The sequence below is a fragment of the Meles meles genome, chromosome 1 (assembly GCF_922984935.1).
Source record: "Meles meles chromosome 1, mMelMel3.1 paternal haplotype, whole genome shotgun sequence".
NCBI classification, from domain to species: domain Eukaryota; kingdom Metazoa; phylum Chordata; class Mammalia; order Carnivora; family Mustelidae; genus Meles; species Meles meles.
The window spans coordinates 16,260,054-16,284,273 of record NC_060066.1 but is presented as its reverse complement, the minus strand read 5'-3'; the positions used below and the strand labels follow the sequence as shown (position 1 = coordinate 16,284,273).

General features: G+C 44.7%; 1 protein-coding gene across 1 annotated transcript; it reads left to right on the top strand.

The window, feature by feature from the left end:
- Positions 1 to 11,458: 11,458 nt before the first annotated feature.
- TRMT12 (tRNA methyltransferase 12 homolog) lies at positions 11,459 to 23,036 on the top strand. The gene is made up of 2 exons (XM_046013848.1): positions 11,459 to 12,915; positions 15,919 to 23,036. The coding sequence occupies exon 1, from the start codon at positions 11,563 to 11,565 to the stop codon at positions 12,880 to 12,882; it is 1,320 nt and encodes a 439-aa protein (XP_045869804.1). The 5' UTR covers positions 11,459 to 11,562; the 3' UTR covers positions 12,883 to 12,915; positions 15,919 to 23,036.
- The last annotated feature ends 1,184 nt before the right edge of the window (positions 23,037 to 24,220 follow it).

The following is a 24,220-nucleotide window of genomic DNA, read 5'->3' as shown; positions in this document are numbered from 1 at the left end:
GGCTGGAATTTAAAAGACGGTTTGGAGCCACAGAAAGTGTGGACTAGAAGGAGCCTTCGAAGCCACCCAGCTGGCCATCGGTAATTTTCTTGTGAGGAAACTGGGGTGTGGAGAATTCAGCTCCACGTTGTGAATTTACGGCCGTAGAAATGGAGGGCCGGATAATTTCAGTGAAACACGCCTCAGGTGGCACAGCCGTTACCCGGTCGAGCTGCTGCGTCCACAGGCCCAGCTCTGTCTCTCCCTGATGCCTCCACACTCGGTCTCTCCCTGACAGGCCTGCCCTGGACTCCACCGCGACGCCCCACACGCCTGCCCTCAGGATGCAGTGCACCCGAGGACTGCTTCGCCCGGCCTCCCACCACACGGGGCTGGTGTCGCCCTGCACCCGTAGGTGTCTCTCTGGGACGCAGCTTCGTCGTAGAGCAGGCGGAAGCGAGGACTCACAGGTCCGTCGTGCAGGTGATGTGAAATTTAGGTAAGTAAGACTTTCACAGGACAAGGCCTGGCAGACATACTCAGAACAAATAATTCACAATAAATAGATGTGTTGGACCATATCTTGAAGTATTCCTTTCCAAGCTTTGCCTTTTCTCGGGTACGCTTTTTCCCTCTGTTCCCACTCACATTTACAAGGCTAATGGCTTGTGATCTCGGGAGGGAGGTAGCAGGAGAGAGCAGGACTAGCCTGTCCGGCTTCCCGAAATTCTTCCTCAAAGCCCAATCCCCAGGATCAGGGACGAATCCCAGGTACACGCTAATAGTCTGGGCAAGAAGCCTGTGGGTAGAATGAAAAGGGAAATTTGGCAAAAATGTGGGAGCAGGGGTGAAGGGGAAGTGGGGAGCCTGGGTGGTAGATCCAGACTCTGTGGGGCCTGGGACTTAGCAATCTGTGGCCATCTTTAAGGGGTCAAAAAGTATAAACTACCAGTTATAAGATAAATAAGTCAGAGGGATATAATTACAGCATGGGGCCTACAGCTGATATGACTGTGTTGTGTATCTGCAAGTTCCCAAAAGGGTAGATCTGAAAAGTTCTCATCTCAAGAAAAAAGCAATCGGTAACTGTGTGTGGGGATGGATGTTACTAGACTCTTCCGGTGATCATCCCACACGATATGCAAATATGGAATCATTATGTTGTGTGTCTGAAACTAATATAATGTTATATGTCAACTGTACCTCAAAAATGGGAAAAAAAGAATATAAAATTACAAATATAAAAATAGGAACAAAAGCAAATATGTATCTAGGATAAGAAAAGAAATCCCACATATGGTTAATAAAAAAAAAAAGAAAACCTCACACATACCACAAACATTATAAAATAGAAAAATAACAATATTATTTAATACACCTATTTAAGACCTTTTCTTCACGTTTAGCTGCATATCCTTGGATCCCCTCTACATGTGACAATTTTATAGTACCCTTTTCTACATGGAGCATAGGAATACGATTCAGTCTCTCCTCTAACATGTTAGAGGATTTCTTGACATTGGTTTTTATGATCAGGGCTTGGAATGTAGAAAACGTGCAACTTCCAGAACTCTTACTGGTCTTAATATTGCTACTGGTTTGTGGCCTACAAGCATAAGAATTCTGATAAACTCAAATCTGTGTGTTGCCGTCTAGTTTTTTTAAAGATTTTACTTATTTCTTAGAGAGAAAGCATGAGTGGGAGTGAGGATGGGCAGAGGGAGACAGAGAAGCAGGCTCCACATTGAGCAGGGAGCTCGACTCAGGGCTCAATCCCAGGACCCTGAGATCATGACCTGAATTGACGACAGACGCCTAACCGATTGAGCCACGCAGGCACCCTGCCATTTAATTTTTTAATTTAAAAAGTATACATAACAGCAACAAAGCAGGATTTTAATTTTTTCATCTATGGGGCACTAAGGGCAAAGAACAAATTACTGTCTCCCTTGGTTTTATGCAGAAGAAACGAAGTTGCATTGATCTCTTTTAAAAAAAAGTGTTTTTATGTGAAAAGTGTGTTTAACTGTGATGTTTTGGAAGATCCTCAACCAGCAACCACTTGGTTTTAAAATTTCTTGATCAAAACATGGAAACATGTCATCAGAGAAATTACCTATTTGTCATTTTTAAGATTAATGAGTTGAGTGACAGGAGATTCTTTTGGAAACTCCCAGGAGGGCCAAAGTGAGACACAAGCATCAGGTAAGACCTTGCCTACTTGTCAGGTACCCACCTTGCCGCTGACATTGGAGAACCAGGCTCTCCTTTTCTTTCTTACTCTCGGTTCTGCGTTCTTGTCCTACAGAAAGTTCCCCCTTGCAGGATATGCACCCGCTATTTTAGCTCTGTTCTGCCAAAAGGAGATCTAACCCAGAAAAGCTGAGTACTCCTGAGGTTGAATGATGAACGACGTAACGACTAAGACCTGGAGGCTAGAACACAGGCCTGCAGCAAGATTCTTGCTCTGAAATTCCATGGAAACAGCTTAATGAGTTCTGTGTCTTTTTGAATGGGAAGCAGGTGTCTCAGTGAGTTGAACTTGTGTTGAATATGATGCTTCACTAAATGTCTCTAAACTCTCTACTGTCTAAATGTCACTAGACTCTCAGGATGCCTGGCTGGCTCTGCAGTAGAACATGTGACTTTTGATCTCTGGGTCATGAGTCCAAGTCCCATGTTGGGTGTAGAGATTACTTAAAAAAAAAAAATATATATATATATATATATATATATATATATATAATATCCATCCCATGCCTAAGCTCTTTTCTAATGTATGGCACATGTATAATGAATGTGCTGTGCTATGCAGTATATTCTGACCTGAATGTTAATCAGACATTGTTGAGAACTGAAGTCTCCATTTCAAAGTACACATGCCTGAAGGTTAAAAGTAGCTTTCTGCACACTAGCTATGGATGCCTTACTTTCGAAACTTTGTTTCTCCTCCAAGCCTCTCATCCTTCCACTGCCCAGCATCAGAGAACATGCCTACATCACCATGGGACACTTGGTCCTGTACCTCCGTGTTAAGAGGCCGGAGGAGGGGTGCCTGGCTTGTTCAGTCTTTAAGCCTCTGCCTTGGGCTCAGGTCATGATCCTAGGGTCCTGGGATCAAGCCCCGCATCCAGCCCCCTGCTCAGCAGGAAGCCTGTGTCTCCCTCTCCCACTCTCCCGCTTGTGTTTCCTCTCTCGCTGTCTCTCTCTCTCTCTCTGTCAAATAAATAAATAATATCTTTAAAAAACCACAAGAGCCCAGGGGAATCCAGTGGATAGCCATACAAGTATCTCTATAATTCCTAAACCTGAACGGCTGGCAAGAATGTAACCACACACAGAGGAGAACGCGATCACATAAATGTATCCCACCAAATCAGACTAACTGTATCCCATCTTAACCTCACCTATTGACTCCCCCAAATGTCCACATCCACCCCCTACCAGAGGGGAAGCTGGCATAGAGTGACACAGTGATCTTAACCATTTGTGGGTAAGTCATCTTACTTTTGCAAATTTGACAAAAACACATGACCTTGTGAAACCCCTGTGAAAGGCGTCACCCAGGGTCTTCAAAAGGAGCCTATGCACCTGACGACCTGAAGCTTAAATTTTGTCACCATCACAGTAGATCCGCTTCTCAGAACAGGAAAGTGACTCACAAGTCGATGCTGTCCCAAGATGAACTTTTGTGTGAAAGGAGCCACCATGCCTTCATTCTGCAGGGTGAGATGGGTCATGTTTAGTCCCCTGAGAGCAGAACAGCCTGACTCTGGAAAGTCATTTCTGGACCAATAGTTATTTACTGTGCGCCTCCTCGCCCAGGCACTGTGCTGAGCATCAGTCCATATAGAAGGAAACAGGGTCCCCTGCTCTCGAGGGGGTCACCTTCAGCGAAGTGGATCTCTGTACCTGGTGGCATGTGCTGCGTGTGAGAAGGGAACAGATGTTAATGGCACACCAACAGGGGCATGAACTCCTTCAGATGGAGGGAGTGGGGAGGGGGGGTGGTGGGGAAGGGGGAGGGGGTGATGCCTGAGCTGAGTTTAAGGGTAAAGTATTTAGGTAGGTAGAAATGAGAGATAAGAATGCTCCTCTGCCTTCTCTCTGGCCTGGGATAGCTGCTCTTCCGCAGTGATTTCCTAAAGCCTAAAGGTGGATGGAGCAGCCAGGTGGATAAAAGTCATCCAGTGGGCAGAAGGAAGATGGGGAGTGTGTTCAGAGTACTAACTGCAGCCATGCAAAGGAAGTGATGAAATCCCTAAGCCCTCCGTTTGGAAAGGTAAGGTCTCTTTGCCCACGAAAGCACCCCCTGGTGGAGACATCTAGTAATACAAACATGCTCACACAGCTGCTCTGAAAAGCCCCAGCTGCCCACCTGCACCTCTCTAACCCTGACAGCTCTAAAGTACGCATTTGTGTATTTTACTTACAAATCTTGGAAAAGAGTTAGAGTGCTAATATACTATGTACTTCATTATGTATATGCAGGTAGAGAAATTAAAGATACAGGACACAAAAAATGAATTGCAAGAAGAAAAAAATTAGTATTTCCCCTCCTCCCCATTGGGACCATCATGCATACTCATGGGGTACGTGGCATCATTTTGGAGACCTCCAAAAACTGGCATGTCAGTTGTGCTGGGCAGCAGCATGCAGCAGGGGGTTACATGGAGACTCCAGAGTCAGCTGGTCTGGATGTGAACCCTGGCTGCACCGCTTCCTAGACCGTGACAATGGTCACATCCTTTCTCAAAAAACATGAATGATAATTGTAAACACCTCACAGAGTTCTTGAAAAAGTTCCTTAATAAAAACCATTGAAATTAGTGCCTGGCACATGGTAAGCACTTTATAAATGTTACCTATTATTTTCCTCAGTGCCACTATAAAAATAATTTTAAATCTGGGGCACCTGGCTGGCTCAGAATGTGGAGCGTGGGACTCTTGATCTCAAGAGTCGTGAGATCGAGCCCCACATGGGACTTGGAACCTACTTTAAAAATACTCTTCTAGGGTCAGGGGTGGGAGGTTGGGGGAACAGGTGGTGGGTAATGGGGAGGGCACGTTTTGCATGGAGCACTGGGTGTTGTGCAAAAACAATGAATACTGTTACGCTGAAAAAATAAATAAAATGGGAAAAAAATACTCTTCTAAATCTTTTTTTTTTTAACATTGTCCTTTAAAAGATTTTTAAAACCCAGGTGGGAGGAAAAGGAAAGAAAAGTCCAGAAGGACTTCCTGAAAAAGATGATGCCCAATTGAATTCGAATTTCAGAGTTTGCCGAGCAAACATGAAGGTAACAAGAGTCAGCTCAGTCCTTTCTCAGCTAAACTATGTCAGTAGAACTTCTTCATACAAGTTAGTCCTTGCTCTTATGTCCCCTTCCTGTCTTTCATCCAAACACCTCTCCAGAGCCTCTTTGCTGTTTCCAGGGGCTTTTTCACTTACTGCCTAGAGGAATGTCACTCAGTGGCTGATGTTTGCACATTCTCCCTTCTGTCTCCTCGATTTAGCCCCCTAATCAAGAGTAAAGCCAGTCCACCTCCCAGACTCCCCTGCAGTCGGAGGTGGCTTTGGGACCCCTTTCTGTCCCAGAGGGGTTGGCAGAAGTCCAAGAGGCAGACACTTCTTTCTCTTTGCTCTACACTCCGCCCTATTTTTCCTGCCTCCTGTTGCTCACAGAGCCTGGAATCGTGTCCATATTGAAGCCTCAAGGATAAAAGGGTCACACTAAGACTGAGAAGGAGCCTGGTTTACTGGGGAGTTCTCTGAACCGCTACACAGGCTACAAAGCCCTGAATGGTTTTATAGCCCTATATGTGTGTGTGTGTGTGTGTGTGTGTGTGTGTGTGTGTGTGTATGAATCGAATTCAATTGTGTGTATACACACACACACCCACACACCCACACACACACACACCTCTCTACCCGCTGTTGGCTTTATAGCTTTATATATATACATACACACATAAAGTATATATATGTACATACATACCTCTCTACCCGCTGTTGCGCTGCTGTTAGATGGGGGTTTTATTACTTGCTGCCAAACACATTCATGTCTCTGGATTGGCCATGTCAGTAAGGGATGTCTAATAGAGAGGAATGGAGAAAGGTCTGTGGGGAACAGCAGGTCCCCTGAGGAGGCCTGGACATCGAAACCATTAGAAACCCAAGAAGCTGGGGCGTCTGGGTGGTTCATCCTGTTGGGCGTCTGGTTCTTGGTCTCCGCTCAGGTCGTGGTGTCCCAGGTCCTAGGATCAAGCCCAGTAGCATGGGCATCTGGCTCCGCGCTCAGCGGGGATTCTGCTTGAGAATTCTGTCCCTCTGCCCTTCCCCCACTCCCGCTCGCTCTCTAGCTCTCTTTTTAAAAGAAATAAATAAATCTTTTAAATAAAAAAGAAAACAAAAGAAACCCACAAACTTAGAGGCTGCAGCTACTTTGGTGCTGATTGCTGCTGCCATCTAGTGGCAACAATTTGGAACTAAAACGCTCCCTTGGGCCACAAAAGGGTCTTCCTGTAGATCTTTCTTCTTCCATCATTCATTCATTCACTCACTCACGTGTTCATTCTACAAATATCTTATGAGAATGTACTATATGTGGCAGGTCCTCACAGATGCAATAAGGAAATACAGTAATGGGAGGAAATCCAGCTCCTTAACGCCCCTCGAAACTTACACACTTGTGGGAAGTAGCCATTAATCAAATTTACAAATGAAATAAGTATGACTGGAAAGGGTTCTAAGAGAAGAACATGGTGCTATTAGACTCACTAGTAGGGATTTTCCTTACTGAGGAGATGGATAGGAGGTCAGAGAAGGCTTTCCTGAGGATGTTCTGATTGGTCTTAGGAAGGGAATTATCTGGGCAGAGAGACCAGTCACGAAAATGACCTGCAGCAAAGGGAGGGAGTGTGCTGAGTGTACACAGGAACAAGAGAAGACAACGTGTCTAGATTAGCACTTAATACTAGACATTCTAATTTTTTTTAAAGATTTATTTATTTGACAGAGAGAGAGAGCACAAGTAGGCAGAGAGGCAGGCAGAGAGAGGGAGGGAAGCAGGCTCCCTGCTGAGCAGAGAACCCAATTCGGGGCTCGATCCCAGGACCCTGAGACCATGACCTGAACTGAAGGCAGAGGCTTAACCCACTGAGCCACCCAGGCACCCCAGCACTCTAGTTTTTGTATTAAGACTGTGGTTGTTAATTATAATGGCCATAAAATTATTCTACCTGATAATAAGCTAAAAAGATATAGACTAACAGACAACTACAGAACACTCCACACCAACAGCAGAACACACATGCTTCTCAAGGGCACATGGAATATTCTCCAGGATAGACCATATTTCAGGTCATAAAATTAAGCCTCGATAAACCTAAAAGGCTTGAAAGTGTACGTAGTATGTTCTCTGGCCACGATGCAATGACATTATTAATGGATTAAAGTGAGAGCTTTTTAAATACAAATTTTATTAAATCTTATTGTTTTTGTTTTTATAAACTTAAATATTACAAAGTCTCAAGCTCTGAGAATTATTATATGAATTATTCAAAACCCATGTACAATAATGTACCATTCAATTATGGCATAATAGACTTTGTAATGTGACCATGTAGCTCTTTATATAATAAAACAAAGCTTATGAAAAAAATTCTTCACCATCTTGGTTTTTACTTCAAATACTCTGACATAAAATAAAGAGAGTCAAATAATACTATGTTATCAGTGAAGTAAACAGAGGCGGGCAATCCAGTCAGGAAACTGTAAGACCCGGTCTAGGGCACTGTCACCAGGGCAGAGAGAAGGGGATTCTCCGGGGGAGTATGCAGCAGGTAAAGTCCATTCAAAATGAAGGTGGTTCCATTATGAGCATTGAGGGCAAGCGAGGGACATAAGTAAAAGCAAAGTCCCAGGTTTGTGACATGAGCAACTAGGAGACTGGCAGGGACATTTCATGAGATAAAGAGGAGTGGGAAGAACATGAGCTGAGTTCAATTTTGGAAGTTTGGAGTGTGAAGTTGCCTGGGAAACATCAAATGTGGTGGGGATCAGGGGTGGTGGGGGAGGTAGACAGGGACCCTCATAAGAAGAAGCATTCAGTGAGGTAGGAGGAAAAGCCACAGAATGTGTTCTTCAAAGTGCAGGAGACGACAACCTGAGGGTTTTGAAGGGTCAGGGGTGGGAGGTTGGGGGAACAGGTGGTGGGTAATGGGGAGGGCACGTTTTGCATGGAGCACTGGGTGTTGTACAAAAAGAATGAATACTGTTACGCTGAAAAAATAAATAAAATGGAAAAAAAAAATGCAAAGTGCAGGAGACGGATGGCTTCATTTCTCCTCCATGCTCACGAATGGCGACCCCACTCACACTTCACTCATGGCATAAGAGTATTCACGAGCCTATCTACAACTCAGACTGGAGTTCGTTGAAGGAAGTTAGCAAACAAAGAGGCAGCTAGGGGAAGGGAACAGCATTTCAGATGCAGCAAGCAGAGGGAAGAACAGAAGGAAGGGATAACTAAGAAAGTGAAAGCAATGATTCCTCTTTATTTCTAGGCTCCAGGATCTCTCAAGCCATGGAGGCAAGCTCTCGTGTATACAGCCAGCCCTACGCCATTCAGAACCTCCTTTCTACGCGAAAGCTGCTGGCCCGTAAAGCATTGAAAGCCACCTCTCACAAGAGAGGTGAGTGAACGGTCCCTTGGTTTGGCATCTCATCAAGAAGTGGTGCTAACAAATTCATCTCCAGCTGGAGGCTCTCTGACTAAAATTCATACGGAATTAAATAATTCTGGCCACTTCAGGAGAGGTGGTTTGTGATAGTTTGCCCACCCTCCTCTCTGCTCTGCAGTTAAGTTCCCTGACCTACTTCTCCTTTACTAAGTAATCATCCTCTTCTGCGTTGGAACTCATGGGTCATCTACAAGCTTCTTTATTATTGTCGTTTTGTTTGTTTGAGATCATGACCAGAGCCCAAGTCAGAAGCTTAATGCCCGAGACCCACAAGCACCCCCAAATTAACTAACAGTATTAAGTAGACCTAACAGTGGAGGGGAAAGTGATGAATTGAATGAGGGCCCCACCAGAAGACAACCTTCAGACAAATCCCCAGCCATTCCATCATCAGAGGGAAGGGCATTTCAGACAAAGGGAAGGGCGAGTACAAAGGTAAAAGCATGAGAAAAGGCTTGACCTATTTTCCATCCCGGGCTGAGTTTTAGGATCCAGATCATGCATAGTCTGGTGGGCCAGGAACTTACTCTTTGAAGAGTGGGTAGGCAGGAACTGTTTCAGTAGGGAGAGGTAGGATCAAAATGTTTTTAAAATTCTCATCCGAGTTGGTATGTGGAGAAAAGAAAGGAAGGTAAGAGTCTTAAAGGAGAAACCAGTGAGAAGGCAGCTGTAGTAATCTATGTCCCAGAAGGTGGCTAGGGAGATCAAAAGAGGTGGACTAATTTGGTATATATTTTGGATTATAAAAGTATATGGAGCATATGGAGTATATAAACACCTGACAGTTAATCATTAAATACCTATAGGAAGTTGAGGGAAAGGTGGGAGGTGGGAGGTGATTAGAGATAGTTTCCATACTGTGTGCTTGAGTAAATGAGTGGATGCTGGATAACATGGTATTATTATATACATGGGATCAGTGGTGGAAAGAAATCTGTTTTACAATTATTAAATATGAGTCACCTATCAGACAACAAGTTGAGATATTAAAGACACAAATGGTATTGGAGTTGGGAGTGGGAGATATGGAGTGGTGGGAAACATGAACTTGAAAATATCAGTAGAAGTGAAGAATCCAGAGAGGTTGTTAAAAATGGAAAGTGGCAGTGTTTCTATACTGATGGAAATAATCTGGGAAAAAGAGGAAAGAGAAATTGAATGTGCCTGGCATTGACAGGCATGTCTATGTCTATTTCAGTTTTTACTGAAAAACTGAAGTGCTAAGAGAACACTGGGAGACAGTATAGAACATACCTTAGAAGTATTCCAACTAAGGTGTGCGTAAGCTGGAAAATTTATTCACCAACTTCCATCAGTTGCTGGTTGAGGAGTGCTCTCAGGAGGTGGGGGATGGGTGGGCAGTAACTCCCCAGCATTTCTGGCCTTCCCTGGAAGTATGCTAAGCCAATTCTGGTGAGCAGAGAAAGCCATCAGGCAGACTCCCAAGTGCTTTCAGTTAGAAGCCATTGGATTGGCATATACAGGAATGGTGAGTCTCAAAGCTATATGGGAGGGTGTCTGGGTGGCTCAGTGGGTTAAGCCTTTGCCTTTGGCTCAGGTCATGATCTCAGGATCCTGGGACTGACCCCCACATTGGGCTCTCGGCTCAGCGGGGAGCCTGTTTCTCCCTCTCTCTCTGCCTGCCTCTCTGCCTACTTGTGATCTCTCTCTCTGTCAAATAAATAAAATCTTAAAAAAAAAAAAAAAAGCTACATGGGACACCAAAAGGGTCTTCTACCCTGTCCCACTTGATATTTTCTCCATGGAATCTGAATCTTAAGCATAGAGACAAAACTGATGACAACAACAACAACAACTCTGATTGACTGAATAGGTGTCAAGAAACAAGAAACTCTTTGAGCTGTAGCCTGGTGCCTCCCATAGAGACCTGAATTGGGGAACTTAATGAATGTTAACCTCTCTGGGTTTCAATATCTTAATGTGTAGATTGGTGAGAAGTAAGTAGAAAGAAGAGGGCTTCTTTCCAACTCTTATTTTCCATTATATGAATTTAGGTGTAGGGGAATTCTTCTTTGTCCTCCTTAGCTATATCAAAGTATTTCGACAGGTATTAAATACCTACTATCTAACCACTTCAACTTACCACGTTCTAACTCTTTAGAGTATCTACTCTTCGCTAGTCGCTGTTCAGAGCGTTTTACATATAATACCTCTGATCATGGCAGTCATCTGAGAAAGTCAGTGTAAGTCTCATTTACAGGGGACGATTCTGGTTCGGAGAGGTGATACGATTCACTCGGATCCTTCTGACTTCCAAACATGTGTGGGGTTTGGTGTTTGGTTGGTTGGTTGGTTTTTGATACTGCAGGACAGTGAGACGGTGACGACTATCTCAACAAGAAAGGGAATGAGGAGGGAATGACTCTTGCAGCAAACGCTGTGGCCACTGACATTGATCTGAGAGCCGCCTGAGACTATGGGAGGCCTTTCTCCAAATTCAGCCCATCCTCCTAAGCGCACTTCTCTCTCTTTGGATTCGTGAGCAGAACTGAAGAGATGCACGAGGGTTCTGGAGAATACCGACTAACTGGGCGTCTTTAAGCCCACAGAACTCCTTGTTATTGTTAACCTTCTGTTGGGCGGCAGCAAGAGCAGCGTCAAGCACAACAAAGATGGCGGCAGCGGCTTCACACGGCAACGGCGACGCTACCTGTCACCAAGCGCCTCAGTATTTAGTTCCGGCCTGCCCGTTTGACGTCACTTCCGACACCGGTTCCGCGGCGACTACGCCGCTTGTTCTGCAGCCGCGGTAGTTAAGGTGAGTGGAGTCTCGGGGAGTCTCGCGGAGGGAATCCGAGAGGATGTGGAGGCGGCAACATGGAAAGGGAAGGTGGGAAGCCTGGGGCTGTTGTCGCGGTTGTGACTGAGCCTCGGTTTACCCAGCGATACAGGGAATATCTCGAGAAGCAGAAACTCCTCGACAGACGGCACCGTGTAGAAAAGATGCCGGACGGCACGGTGGCGCTGCCGGTGCTGGGAGAGACTCTCCCTGAGCAGCACCTGCACGAGTTGAGGGATCGTGTGGCTCCAGGCAGCACCTGTACAGTAACGCAGCTCCTGGATCCTGTTCCCTCAAAGAAGGCCCAGGGTTGTTCCCCTGCCCAAAGGCTGTGTTTTGAAGTGAGTCGCTGGGTAGAGGGTCGGGGAGTGACGTGGTCAGCTGAGTTGGAGGCTGATTTGCCCCGATCTTGGCAACGACATGGCGACCTCTTGTTGCTGAGCGAGGACTGTTTCCAAGCCAAGCAATGGAAACATCTGGAGCCAGAACTCTGGGAGACTGTTGCGTCGGCACTTGGCGTCCAGCGTGTGGCCAAACGAGGGCGGGTATCCCCAGATGGCGCTCGAACGCCAGCAGTGACTCTGCTGCTGGGCGACCATGGCTGGGTAGAGCATGTGGATAATGGGATCCGATATAAGTTTGACGTGACCCGGTGCATGTTCTCCTTCGGAAACATCACTGAGAAGCTTCGAGTGGCATCGCTGCCCTGTGCTGGAGAGGTGCTGGTGGATCTCTATGCAGGGATTGGTTATTTTACATTGCCCTTCCTCGTCCATGCTGGCGCTGCCTTCGTCCATGCCTGCGAGTGGAACCCCCATGCTGTAGTTGCCCTGAGAAAGAACCTTGATATCAATGGAGTGGCAGATCGGTGCCAAATACACTTTGGGGATAACAGAAAACTGAAGCTCTCAAACATTGCAGACAGGGTGAACCTGGGGCTGATTCCCAGTTCTGAAGAAGGCTGGCCCATTGCCTGCCAAGTGCTGCGGCGGGATGCTGGGGGCATTTTGCATATCCACCAAAATGTGGAATCTTACCCAAGCAAGACTCACCAGCCTCCAGAGAGCAGTGAAATGGAGAAGGAACACTGGCCTTATCCTCAGCAAAGGATCACCAACCATTGTACAAATGGAGCAACCAGGGATTCTAGGGGGAAAATGCTATCAGCAGCCACCAAACCAGAGTGGCAGAGGTGGGCGGAATCCGCAGAAATTCGTCTTGCCACCCTTCTTAAGCAGGTGCACGGGACACCATGGAAGACACAAATCCTGCACATCCAGCCAGTGAAATCCTATGCTCCCCACGTGGATCACATAGTGTTGGATTTGGAATGCCGCCCCTGTCCTCTAGTTGGCTAGAGAAGGTGGATCCTGAGACACAAGGATCTACATGTGAGTGACCCTTAATACATAAGTTTAGGCGAGGTTCTCACCTCTCTTTTCTCCTGGCAGCCTATTTTAATATTTTGTGTCCCTGAAAGCAGGCTCTAGATCAGTCCAAGTCATCTTGTTTGCCTTCCATTATCATAATGAGAATGAACTGCATATCGGGGAGAAGCAGTATGGCTCCCTGAAATGAGTGAATTCTGACCTCGGTCCTGTCTTACCTTGGTATGTGGTTCCAGTATTCTTTTGGCCTTCGATTTCCTTACTTGCAAAATGAGGGTGTCTTTCAATGGTCTTATAGGCTATTGTCTAATAAGCAGTTGTACACAGGGCATTGGTTATTTTAGAGTGAAAGACATAGTGCTGTTTCCAAAATCACTCCAGCTACAGTGTGGAACACCAACCCAAGTGGGGCCAGGGTAGAAGCAGGAAGACCTTGGAGGCGGCTTCTCTGGTTGTCCAGGGAGGATATGGCGGTAGCTTGGACTAGGATGCTGGCAGTGGGAAGTGGATGGACTTGAGATACAAAATCGATGGGACTAAGCAGTACAGCCCAAATCAAAGCACTCAAATGGTGCAGCTTTGTTATGAAACCTGACTAGATTAGGGAAGGACGAGGTTAAGAATTACTCTATTTTATTAACTTCATTCCTTTTAGCATTTCTAAATGAGTATTGGGGAAGATGTCTTATACATTAGGTTTGTTGTAGAAAAGAGACCAAGAATGACTGCTTTAAATTATGGGGAAAGTAGATTTCCAGCCTTAAGTTTATGTAATAAGCTAGTTTTGTTTTGTTTTAAGAGATTTTGAGAGAGCACATGAGCATGAGGGGTGGGGGGTGGGAAGGGGAGAGGGAGAATGGGAAGCAGAGAGAGAAGCTAACTCCCTACAGAGCAGGGAGCCCAATGCTGGGCTCCATCCCAGAACCCTGAGATCATGACCCAAGCCAAAATCAGGTGCTTGACTGACTGAGCCACCCAGGCATCCCTAAGCTACCTATTTTCAAAGTTTAAATTAAAATCTTACATTTAACAGGGCTCAAGCTCCCTTTTCATATTCTTTCTCTGGTGGACATCAGGGCCAACATAAGGAGCTATAGGCCATGTGAGATCTTCTGCAGTTTTTCAAGCCTCCCCTTATTTTATGGCTGTCTGCCAGCTCCACTGTTTACCACTGGAACGACTAATTGCAGAGAATCACTGTTTACCTTTGGGATGACTAATTTTGAGAAGCACTTCAGAGCTTTGTTTTGGTGCACTTTGAAGCCATCCGGGCTTGTTTTCTTGATGAAGGAAACATAGAAATTGGCTTTATCAGGATTACAATTTTATGTCGCATTTGGCTGGCTGGGGTTGGGCTGGAGCTGCTTGCCCTTTGCTCGTAACAGCGTCAGGAAGGACAGGATCGGTGAGCCTGTTGTGTGTATGAACTGCGGGTGCATTAGATACAGCCCAATCTCTGAGGAGCTCACAACCTAGCAGCAGAAATAACACAAAAACTGAAAGACTTGGAATACATTGAGTACCATGTGAGTAATAGCATGACATAGAAGTGCGGAGGTGGAGAAGGACAGTTCTGAGAATGGGGACGTCTTCAGAGAGGTCGTGTCCGAACTCCTCTTAAAAACTGGGTAAGATCTTGGGAAGTGGAGTCAGGGCGATGCTAGTGGAAGGAGAAAAAAAATGCAGGTGCAAAAAGCTTGCTCAGAAAATATTTGGACATCGTATTAGATCAATTTGGAAACAGAGATATGTTGAAGACGGGGGTTGTTATAAGGATTAGAAAGAATAGTGTCTAGTATATAGTACGCCCCCAGGAAATGTTAGCTATGTACGCCCCACCACAGAAGGGGGCCTGATTGTTCCATTCCCATCCCACAGAGCAGCCTGCCTGTTTGCCTGAATCATCTCCTCTTCCACAGATGGGGTTTCTTCTCCCATGTGTGCCTGCAGCTTTTGAGCCTCAGGCTAGAAATGCTATATGCTGGGACTTGAGCCAACATGGGGAGGAAGGCAGGCAGGGGAGAAGCCATGAGGAAGGTGAGTCAGGGAGCCACATGTCCGGGGGCTGAGGAGTCACTTGTCTGGCGCAAGCTATGAATAGGCTGCTGAAGTCAGATACATTGGAATGAATGCGTTCACCCTGCGATAGACACATCAGGCCTTGAGGGTTCAGGGATGCCAGAAGGTTGACGTGGGTTCTGTGTTCATAGAATTGAGGTTCTACTCATACACCTCCTGCCTTCTCTCCCTTGTCCGTGACCTGAGGCAGCCTCTCAAGATTGAGTTTCCGCATCTGTACATATGGGTGAACAGCTTACACCTCCTGAAGGATACTCGTTGGCTTTCAATGAGTTAACGTACATTGACTATCGCCACCATGACTGGCACATAGGGAATATTTCATTCATTCAGGAGTCTGCATAGAGGGTGAACTACCATTTCCCAGTTTGGGTGTGAGGAACGGCTGCACATTTGCTTTAGTAGTTGAAGTAGAATGTCCTTATTTTGAAAAGCCACTCATTGATTAATTGGCACGTACTGTGTCCTTTCTCTGTTAGGCATTGTGATGAGGGCCAGAGACAGAGGTGAGTAAAGCCGAGTCCTGAGGGGCGCCTGACTGGCTCAGTAGATAGGGTACACAACTCCTGATCTTAGGGTTGTTAAGTTCAAGTCCCATGTTGGGTGTGAAGAGGACTTAAAAATAAAAATCTTAAAAAAAACCAAAACACCAAGCTGAGTCCTGCCTACAGTAGGATCACTTCTGGTGACATGGGCACAATGATACTAAGTGCTGAGACAAATGGGTTTTTACAGGCACACCCAGGGGAGGCAGCTGTCCATGCCTGGGGATATGGGTTCGGGGCAGTGGAGAGTGTGCCTGGGAAGATGGGGGCAGGGATGCTTCAACTGAGAATTAAAGAATGGGCCAGACTTACGTGTGGATGGAAGAAAACAAGGGTCCCTTAAGCCTTGTCTCCACCTTGAGTGTGTCCATTTGCATTACAGTTTTCTCCGAGCACTTGCTGGACTGGCCCGCTCAGGAAGAGGCAGCTAATGGAACCAAGGAAAAAAGACTGAAAGGATCAGGAGGCTCATGGAGTGTTTGTCATCTCAGTCCAGGAATGTGTCCAGGGGCTGAAGGCTTCCTTTGTGAGCATCAGGATTAGTTGCCGGGTAATACACTCACTTGATGGAGAGGCTGTGATTAAAAACCAGTAATGATAATTCTGTTAAACTCCCTCGACCGTGAGTTGCTTGGTTCATTAACTTCATAATTTTAATAAGTTATATGTGTATGTTGATATAGGAGTATAACATACACATTTTAAATAAGACATTTAAAATGATGACAAACTAATAAATAGCATTTTTAATTCACTTTTCTCCCACATGACAAGCACATGTGAGGAGAAACCCTATACATGTTATTCTGAACAGCCTCAGGGTGCAGCCAGTTCACATTGGGCAAACCATAAGACCGGTCATTTTCTTGGCCTCTGGTAATTTCCTCTTGTGTGTGTTGTGTGTACTCGTCGTTACTTGCCTGCTGCTTTAGGGGAATGGTCAGCAGATGTCCGGAGTTGTCTGTAGCTCTCTCCACTTTGGCATTCCACTCTCGGGACTCATTCCTGGGCTTCTGGGACTGGTCATCCTACACCTCTGGGAGTCTGCTGGGCTCCTGCTGGCTTCCCTCTCAAGCCACAGCCCAGAAACTTTCTTCAGGCAGTAAGATGGAGCAAGTCAGTGGTTCGCCTTGCGGGTTCGCATCTCCCATGGGTCGTCATCCGTTGCCTGTGTCCAGTGCCTTGAGAGAGCTTGTTATGGGTTTTGTGTAGCTTTTTTTTTTTTTTAACTATTTAGAAGTTTATAATAATTAATGTATAAATTTATTAGCTTTCACAACCATTGAAGAAATTCACTCCAGCAATAATAAATACATACAAGTACTTAAGCTGACACGAAATTTCAACATAGAAAGCACTTAAGAATTTCTTACCACTGCTGTGCTGAGTATCCCTACCTATATTATACACTGAATATAAAAATACTAACAATAAATACAGTGGCATCTTTCTCATTCGATATGATAATACCTGGCAGGTTACTTGATGAACAACCATGTAATTTCAGAGAGGCCACAAACTGTCAGAATAGCTGTTTGTCTCTTTGGCTTTTTAAAGGTCAAGGTTGAATCAAAGGCAAATAGAAAATAATGACTATGAAGTTAAAACTGTATTTTGGTACACAGCATAGCTGCACCACACACACACACACACACGCACACACATCACATACACACCACACATGCATGCCCACACACACCCACACGTACCATGTTGTCTCCTGGATTGAATGGCCCACGCAGTAAAGCTGCGCGTACATCATTAGGTAGATAGTCACGGATGGACAGACTGTCCTAGTTTCTCTTTCAGTAATTGAATTTTACTTTTTTAAATGAAAGCTATGTATGCATAGTTTCATAACTCCAGGAAAGGTAACACAACTTTATGAATAAGACTACATTTCCACAACACCACAATGAAGCAGCTACAGCCTACAGCTCCTTTCCTCATTTTGGGGTCTACTTGCAACAATTTCAGCTGGACCCTGTGTCAAAGGGAATTCAGGATCTAGCCAGCGTGTCCCACCAGGAGCCATGAGGGTATGTATGGACCTGGGTCCCGAGAGCTGGCTATGATGCAGTTCGCATTCATGTAGGACTCCACTCTCCCATCACACTATGGTGTGAGGAGATCTAGACCATCAGAGCATCCCACAGAGTATCACGCTAACCTACTGTATCTGTAGCATCATACTAATTAGGTCGGATAAAAAAACTATAAAAAACTTTGCACTCCAAAGAGAAAATAATCACTAATAAACAGCAACCTGTTACAATAGTGACATTTTTAGGGCTGCTGGTCTGCTTGAATGCTAAGATAGCTCCTTGGCAGTAAAGAACAAGTTTTTGCATCTCTCCCAGTCATCAATACTCCTGTACCAAGGAAGCACACCAACCTCTCTCTGCTTCTCTGTGGGAGTTCAGAACTTGGGAATGCTGCTCTGACTCAGATACTAGGTGACCTAGAAGGCTGCCAGTTTTCAGTGGGATCCACGGCACTAAGGGCTCTAAATCAGGTACAAGCTGCAGTGTAATTAGCTTCATTTAACGGGCCATTCAGTCCAGGGAATTGTGTGGTACGAGTATCTGTGAGCCATGGGAGTTGATGGCGAGCCCCAAGGGGAAAATCATAAGGTAGTCTGACCTAGACATCTGGAGCAAGGCCAGGCAATAAGCAGTAGAGAACCGTGTATCACCCAGAAATGGCTCTTGCATGCCAGTAGGCGTTGGTATAGTCTGAGCATCTCTTGGGACATCAGGTAACCTGTAGCCAGTGTTGCCCATCACAAGCTGAGTTTGCCAGACCCTTCAAGTCAGTCCATCGTAAGATGGAAGCGTCGCATCTGGGATGCACGACAAGGCCAGAGGAAATGAACAGGTGCACAGGCAGGTGGCCCAGACTCCTGTGTCCCATTTATAACTCTTGCATCAGTGCCCTTCCCTCCGCTCACAGTTTTGGCCACTTGAGAGGCTCTTCGGGCTTGCTGACGAAGGACAGAAATGCGCAGCTAAATTCACTGATAGCTTTTCTTGGAATATGGGTGCGAACAAGAAACAGACCGCTGCCACCTGACAGCCCTCTTCAGAAGTGAGGGGAATCCTCCCAAAAGGCAAAATTGGCAGTGTTTCTGGTTGTCCACTTTGTATAGAAAGAGAAGTGGCCTGAAGTAAGAATTACCTTTATGACAAATGTCAGATAGATCGATGAGTTGATCAGGGACCTGGAGTGGGAAAGATTAGATCAGGGACAAGGAAGCCAGGAGAAGAGGCAGCGGAGAAGTCTCCGGGATTAGATACTTGAGTAAAGATGTTTGTATTGCAGAACAGTGCCTACCAGAGACCTGAATCACGCAAGAGGAACTAAACAAGTAAAAAGACTTCACCAGTTAATTTTAGCAGTTGTAGCATGCGCTGCCCCAATAGCATAACGGGCTCATGAATAAGGTCGGTTGAAGGATGTAGGTTAGCAAGATGCTAGCAGCCTGGCCTCTACTCACCAAGGAGCCATCCCCTAGCATTCAGCACTGAGCCCTTGAAACAACACCCTCCCTCAAGGTAGCAAGTGGATTACACTGGACTTCTGTGAAGGGCAGAAGGGCAGTGATTCACCTTGACTAGAATCTTCCCATCTGCATGTATGAGTTTGCCTTTCCTGCCCACAGGGTGTGGGCCAGCATCGCTATCCAAGGGTTTACAAGTGTTTGATCCATCAGTATATATCCTACGTAATAGTGCCTCCGACCTAGGGATCTGATTTACAGCAGAGGTGTTTCAGTGGACACATGGCCATGTGATTCACCAGTCCTAGCCCATCCTAGAAAATGCTGGCCTGGTGGAGTGGTGGGAAAACTTTTTTTTTTAAGAATTTTTATTTATTTATTTGACAAAGAGCATAAGCAGGCAGAGTAGCAGGGAGAGGGAGAAGCAGGCTCCTCACTGAGCAAGGATCCTGATGTGGGACTTGATCCCAGGACCCTGGGAACATGACCTGAGCTGAAAGACGGTCACTTACCCAACTGAGCCACTCAGGTGCGTCTAGAAAAACCTTTTGAAACCAGACCAAGGCCGGGAGATAATGCCCAGTGAATGAGGTGCCATCCGCTAGGATGCAGTATACATTCTAAACCCCTATTACACAGTGCCATGTCCCATATAGACAGAAAATGCACAGCTAGGAATGAAAGGGTAGAAATAGAATTCCTACTGCGGTGGACTAAATGATGCCCCCCAAATACGTCCATGTCCTGTAAGTATGTTATCTTACATGGTAAAAGGGACTTCGCAGTTGTGATTAGAAATCTCAAAATGGGAGGAGGGTATCCTGGGTTATCCAGGTTGGTCCCATAAAATCTCAGAGGTGCTTGGAAGAGGGAGGCAGTACGAGGAAGAGGAGCTGTGATGACTGAGGCAGGACGCAGCAATGTAACGAAGGGGCCACGAGCCAAGGAATGCAGGCAGCTTCTGGAAACTGAAAAAGGCAGGGAAATGGATTCTCCCCCAGAACGCTTCAGGAGGAACAGAATTGTGGATGCCTTGATTCTAGATTTCTGACCTCCAAAACTGTGAGAGAATAAATTGAAATTGAAGTCTTCACTTACTGAATCTTCCATCTCGAAGCTTTTATTCTACTCAGTTGGGAGCAGCTCTGAAATGAGAAGTGACTATTAGGAGCCTGGACTACAGGATCCCATTGAGGGGGAAGGGTCCTACCCTTCCCGTCCGTCTGTCCGTCAGTGGGCTACTATATCCGTCTTCTTTGGGCTCCCTGCTTTGCCAGATGTTTTTTTAACTTAGTGTTGTATTCTGCCTCTCAGTATCTTGGCCCTCAGATTATTCTTGACCATCGCTTTACATAATTAACATATTTAACCTATAACCTCTTTACATTCTAACATAAATTACGTACTATGAATGTGATGATCACCTATAACAATCCAAAATAACAAACAATATCTTAAGAGTAGTCCTGAGCCATACACCCCAGAACCATTGCAGAATGTTGTGTGTAGTGTTGTAAGGGTTCCCGTGAGGATATTCTCCTCAAATCTGTTCACCATACTAATTACTGTTACATACTATATGTCATACTAAGTACTTAACATATATTGTTTTAATTGGTGTAACCAGCATGAAAAATTACTTGCAGAGGATCAGATAGGCTCTGGAATCAGAAAAATACCAGTTAGAATCCTGGCTCTGCCGCTGTTTTCTGTATCTTTCCACAGGTTTGTTGAGATTAAACTCAACATGATTGCATGCTATGTATTTCATACTTTATCTGGCAATATTAACCATCTTTTTTCTTTTTCCCAGGTGAGGATACTGATGATTAGAGAGTTAAGTACTCTGTCTAGAGACAGAGCACTAGCAAGAGGCAGAAGTGGGCAAGTATACTGCCAAGCACGTAGTGCTCAGTGTCTGTTACGTGAATGAATGAACCAAAGTCGTCGGTATATACTCAATATTGATTCCAAATGCCACTATATTCTCTTGTTTCCTTAAATGAACAACATACTCTCCCTGTTCATTCGGCATTAACAAAACCAGAAGACTTGACTAGTTGCTTAATTTTGATGGACCCATCTGAAATTTACTTTAATGAAATGAGAAAAACTATAAAATAATTTCAGGCCAGAAATTACTTTTTTTAAGTAATTCCCAAGGTCTGTGAAAAAGTTATGGAACATATTTATCCCTTTCTGGGCTATCAATTCCTCCCCTTCCTACCAGCATCCCCATCTTCCATTTGAAGTGAATCCGTAACACATTGGGGGGGGGGGTTGTGGGGGGGAGTGGGGAGGGTTCTAAGTACCTGTCTCCTGCTGGTTTCTCCCAGTAAGGAAGCTGCAGGTACTCACCCTCTGGTACAAGCTAGGGGAAGATACATGGTCCAAGAAGCTCAACCAATTGCTTATCACTCTTGAAAAATAATGAAAGTAACCCTCTAATAAATTCCTTTTTTGCTTAAGACAACCCAGAATCAGTTGCGGCTCTCTGGAACAAAGACTTGGCAAATGCAAAGATCAACAGAAAATTCAAATGAGTTTTTACACATCCTACTTCCAAAGGCTTTTTAGAACAACTAAAAGGCATTCAGCCATTAAAGCCAAATGAACAGACTGTATTTTGACACACAGATAATTTATGTATATGGAGTATGCCTGCATGATACACACCCTCCACACCGTTCTGAGTGGATTCAATATAAATACATACCTGAGTTGTGCAACTTGAAGTTCAAGCCAATGTAGAAACCAAGCAAAGATAAAACTCACTGAATTGCAGCTATTTCTATGAAAGCATATTTAACTTTTTTTTTTTTTTCCCCCATGTGGTGGGTGTTAAAGAGGGATTTTGCTTTTTAGGAATTTAGCTTCTGTTGAGAAGATGACTAACACAGAGATTTCCTGTTACAGAACTGAGAAACCCTCTTGCAAACCCAAGCAAACATAGCTAGCTTGTAAAAAACTATTCCTCTGAGATTTTCCCCATTGTTGCTCTGTTCCCATCATAGCATCTATTAAGTGGTATCATCGTCATCAATTTTTTGGTAGTACAGCATATTTTTTGGTAGTATAGGAAGGGCATCCCTTCATCTTTACTTGCAGGTGATTATTTCTCCCAACTTAACTGGACCCATAAAATGTAAGGCCGCCTGGGTGGCTCAGTCAGTTAAGCGTCTGATTCTTGATTTTGGGTCTGGGTCATGGGATCTCAGGGTCGTGAGATCGAGCCCCGTGTCAGGCCTCCTTGCTGGGCATGTAGCCTGTTTAAGATTCTCTTTCTCCCTCTGCCCCTCTCTTTCTCTCTCGTTTAAAAACAAAACAAAAAACACCGCATAAATGGGCAACTGGAGAAGCTCAGACATGATGAAACTGAACTTAAAACAGAGACTTGAGAGATGCCCAAGGTAAAGCAGAAGAGTGGATCCCTGGTGTAGGTAAAATCTTCTGAAAGCTTGTTTTATTTTTAAAATTCCTAAGCTTTCTAAAAACCTCAGTAATATACACTTAGTTTTAAGATAGTATTTAAAAGTACTTTGCCAGGATCTTATTAAAGCGTCATTTTATAGATAGGGAAAGTCAGATCGAGAATTTGAAGTCATGTAAAATAAGAATGGCCATACCACCACTCCTGAGAGCTCTGGACCCACATGGAATTTAGTTTGAATTAGAAATTCTTACATTAATGGTTGGTTAAGCATTTGCCTTCCGTTTGGGTTGTGGTCCCAGGGTCCTGAAATCCGAGCCCCACCTCAAGGTCTCTGCTCAGCAGGGAGTCTTCTCCCTCTCCCTCTGCCCCACACCACCCCACACTGGCTCATACTTTCTCTCTCTCAAATAAATAAAATCTTAAAAAAAAAAATTCTATACTAATGATATTTGTGCATCAAATTAAGACGACAAACCATTAAAACAATAAGGGCTGAAGCATTGTTACAAGATTTTTCTTGACTATTTACTACATTTAACTTTTTGAATAAAAGAGGAAAACCCGTGAATTATTTTATCCTTCATTTTGTATTACCATAATATAACGGTACTCGCCTGCCTTCTCTACCACACTCCTGTTTTAACATTAATACTTGTAGACTCTTTCCTCTGTAATAGCTTCTTTATTTTAAATTGCAATCAAGGCAGAATAACAGGTGAGTTGAGAAGCTAATTTACGTCTCTGAGGTTTTCTATATAAACCTTAATAGTCCTCCCATCTTATCAAGTTTGCTTTCCTTTGGGAATTTAGTCAGAACCACAAGTTTTTCCCCAGATGTGCAATTTGGGAAAATTAGCCTGGCAGAGGCAGACTAGATAAGAAAAGTGATCATAATAATCATAATGAGGATATTGTAGTTAATCGGGCAAGCTACAGTAGGATCTTGGGTCAGGATAGTGGCAGTGACAATAGAAAGGAGACAAGTGCGAGAGACTGAGGAAAGAATGGATACAATGTGGTAGCAAACTGGCTGTGGGTGAGAAGAGGAAGGAATCAAACATGCCTGAAGTTCTAAGCTTCAGATAGTCCTGCGTTCCAATCCCGAGTTTGACTCTTACCAGCCAGTAACTACTTCAACAGTTTACTACTTAAACATATGCTTGGTGATTTTGATAACCCATTGAAGCCCCAGTTTCCTCCTCTCTAAACAGAGATAATATCTACCCAAAGAAGGCTGATAGCAAAGACTGAAGTAAAATGTATGGTGCCTAGTAAAAAGTCAGCACGAGATGGATGCCAGTCATTACTAGTGGGGAATAACAACAAAAGGTTAAAAATGGGAGACTGGAGTAAGGAGTTCGGGTGTTAGTCATCCTACCACACATACCACCCAGAGAAAGGGGTGTTGAAGTTTTATAATCGTCCCCTCTGGAGGGTTTTTAATTAATAGAGGATAATCACTCCTATAGACAAATCCCTGATACGAATGGATAGCAGAGCGCAGTTTGGCCTCGGAGGCCGAATGAGTGAGGTTTTCTTCCTGTTTTATATCTCTCAAGATGGCTGGGTTAGTAAAGCCAAAAAAAAAAAAAAGAAAAAGAAAATTTAAAAATCTTGTAGAGATTTGTAAAGAAGTGACCAAAGAAAAAGGGGTTTAGGCTTTCAGGGGTGGCAAACTTGTGGTAAGGTAAACATAAGGGGGAAACTAATGGAAAATAAGGCTTCCTTTAGTAAGGTTTGTGGGTAATTGAG

Bases quoted from the DNA above. Each gene is read 5' to 3' on its own strand.
- TRMT12 (XM_046013848.1), top strand. From the start codon at position 11,563: ATGGAAAGGGAAGGTGGGAAGCCTGGGGCTGTTGTCGCGGTTGTGACT.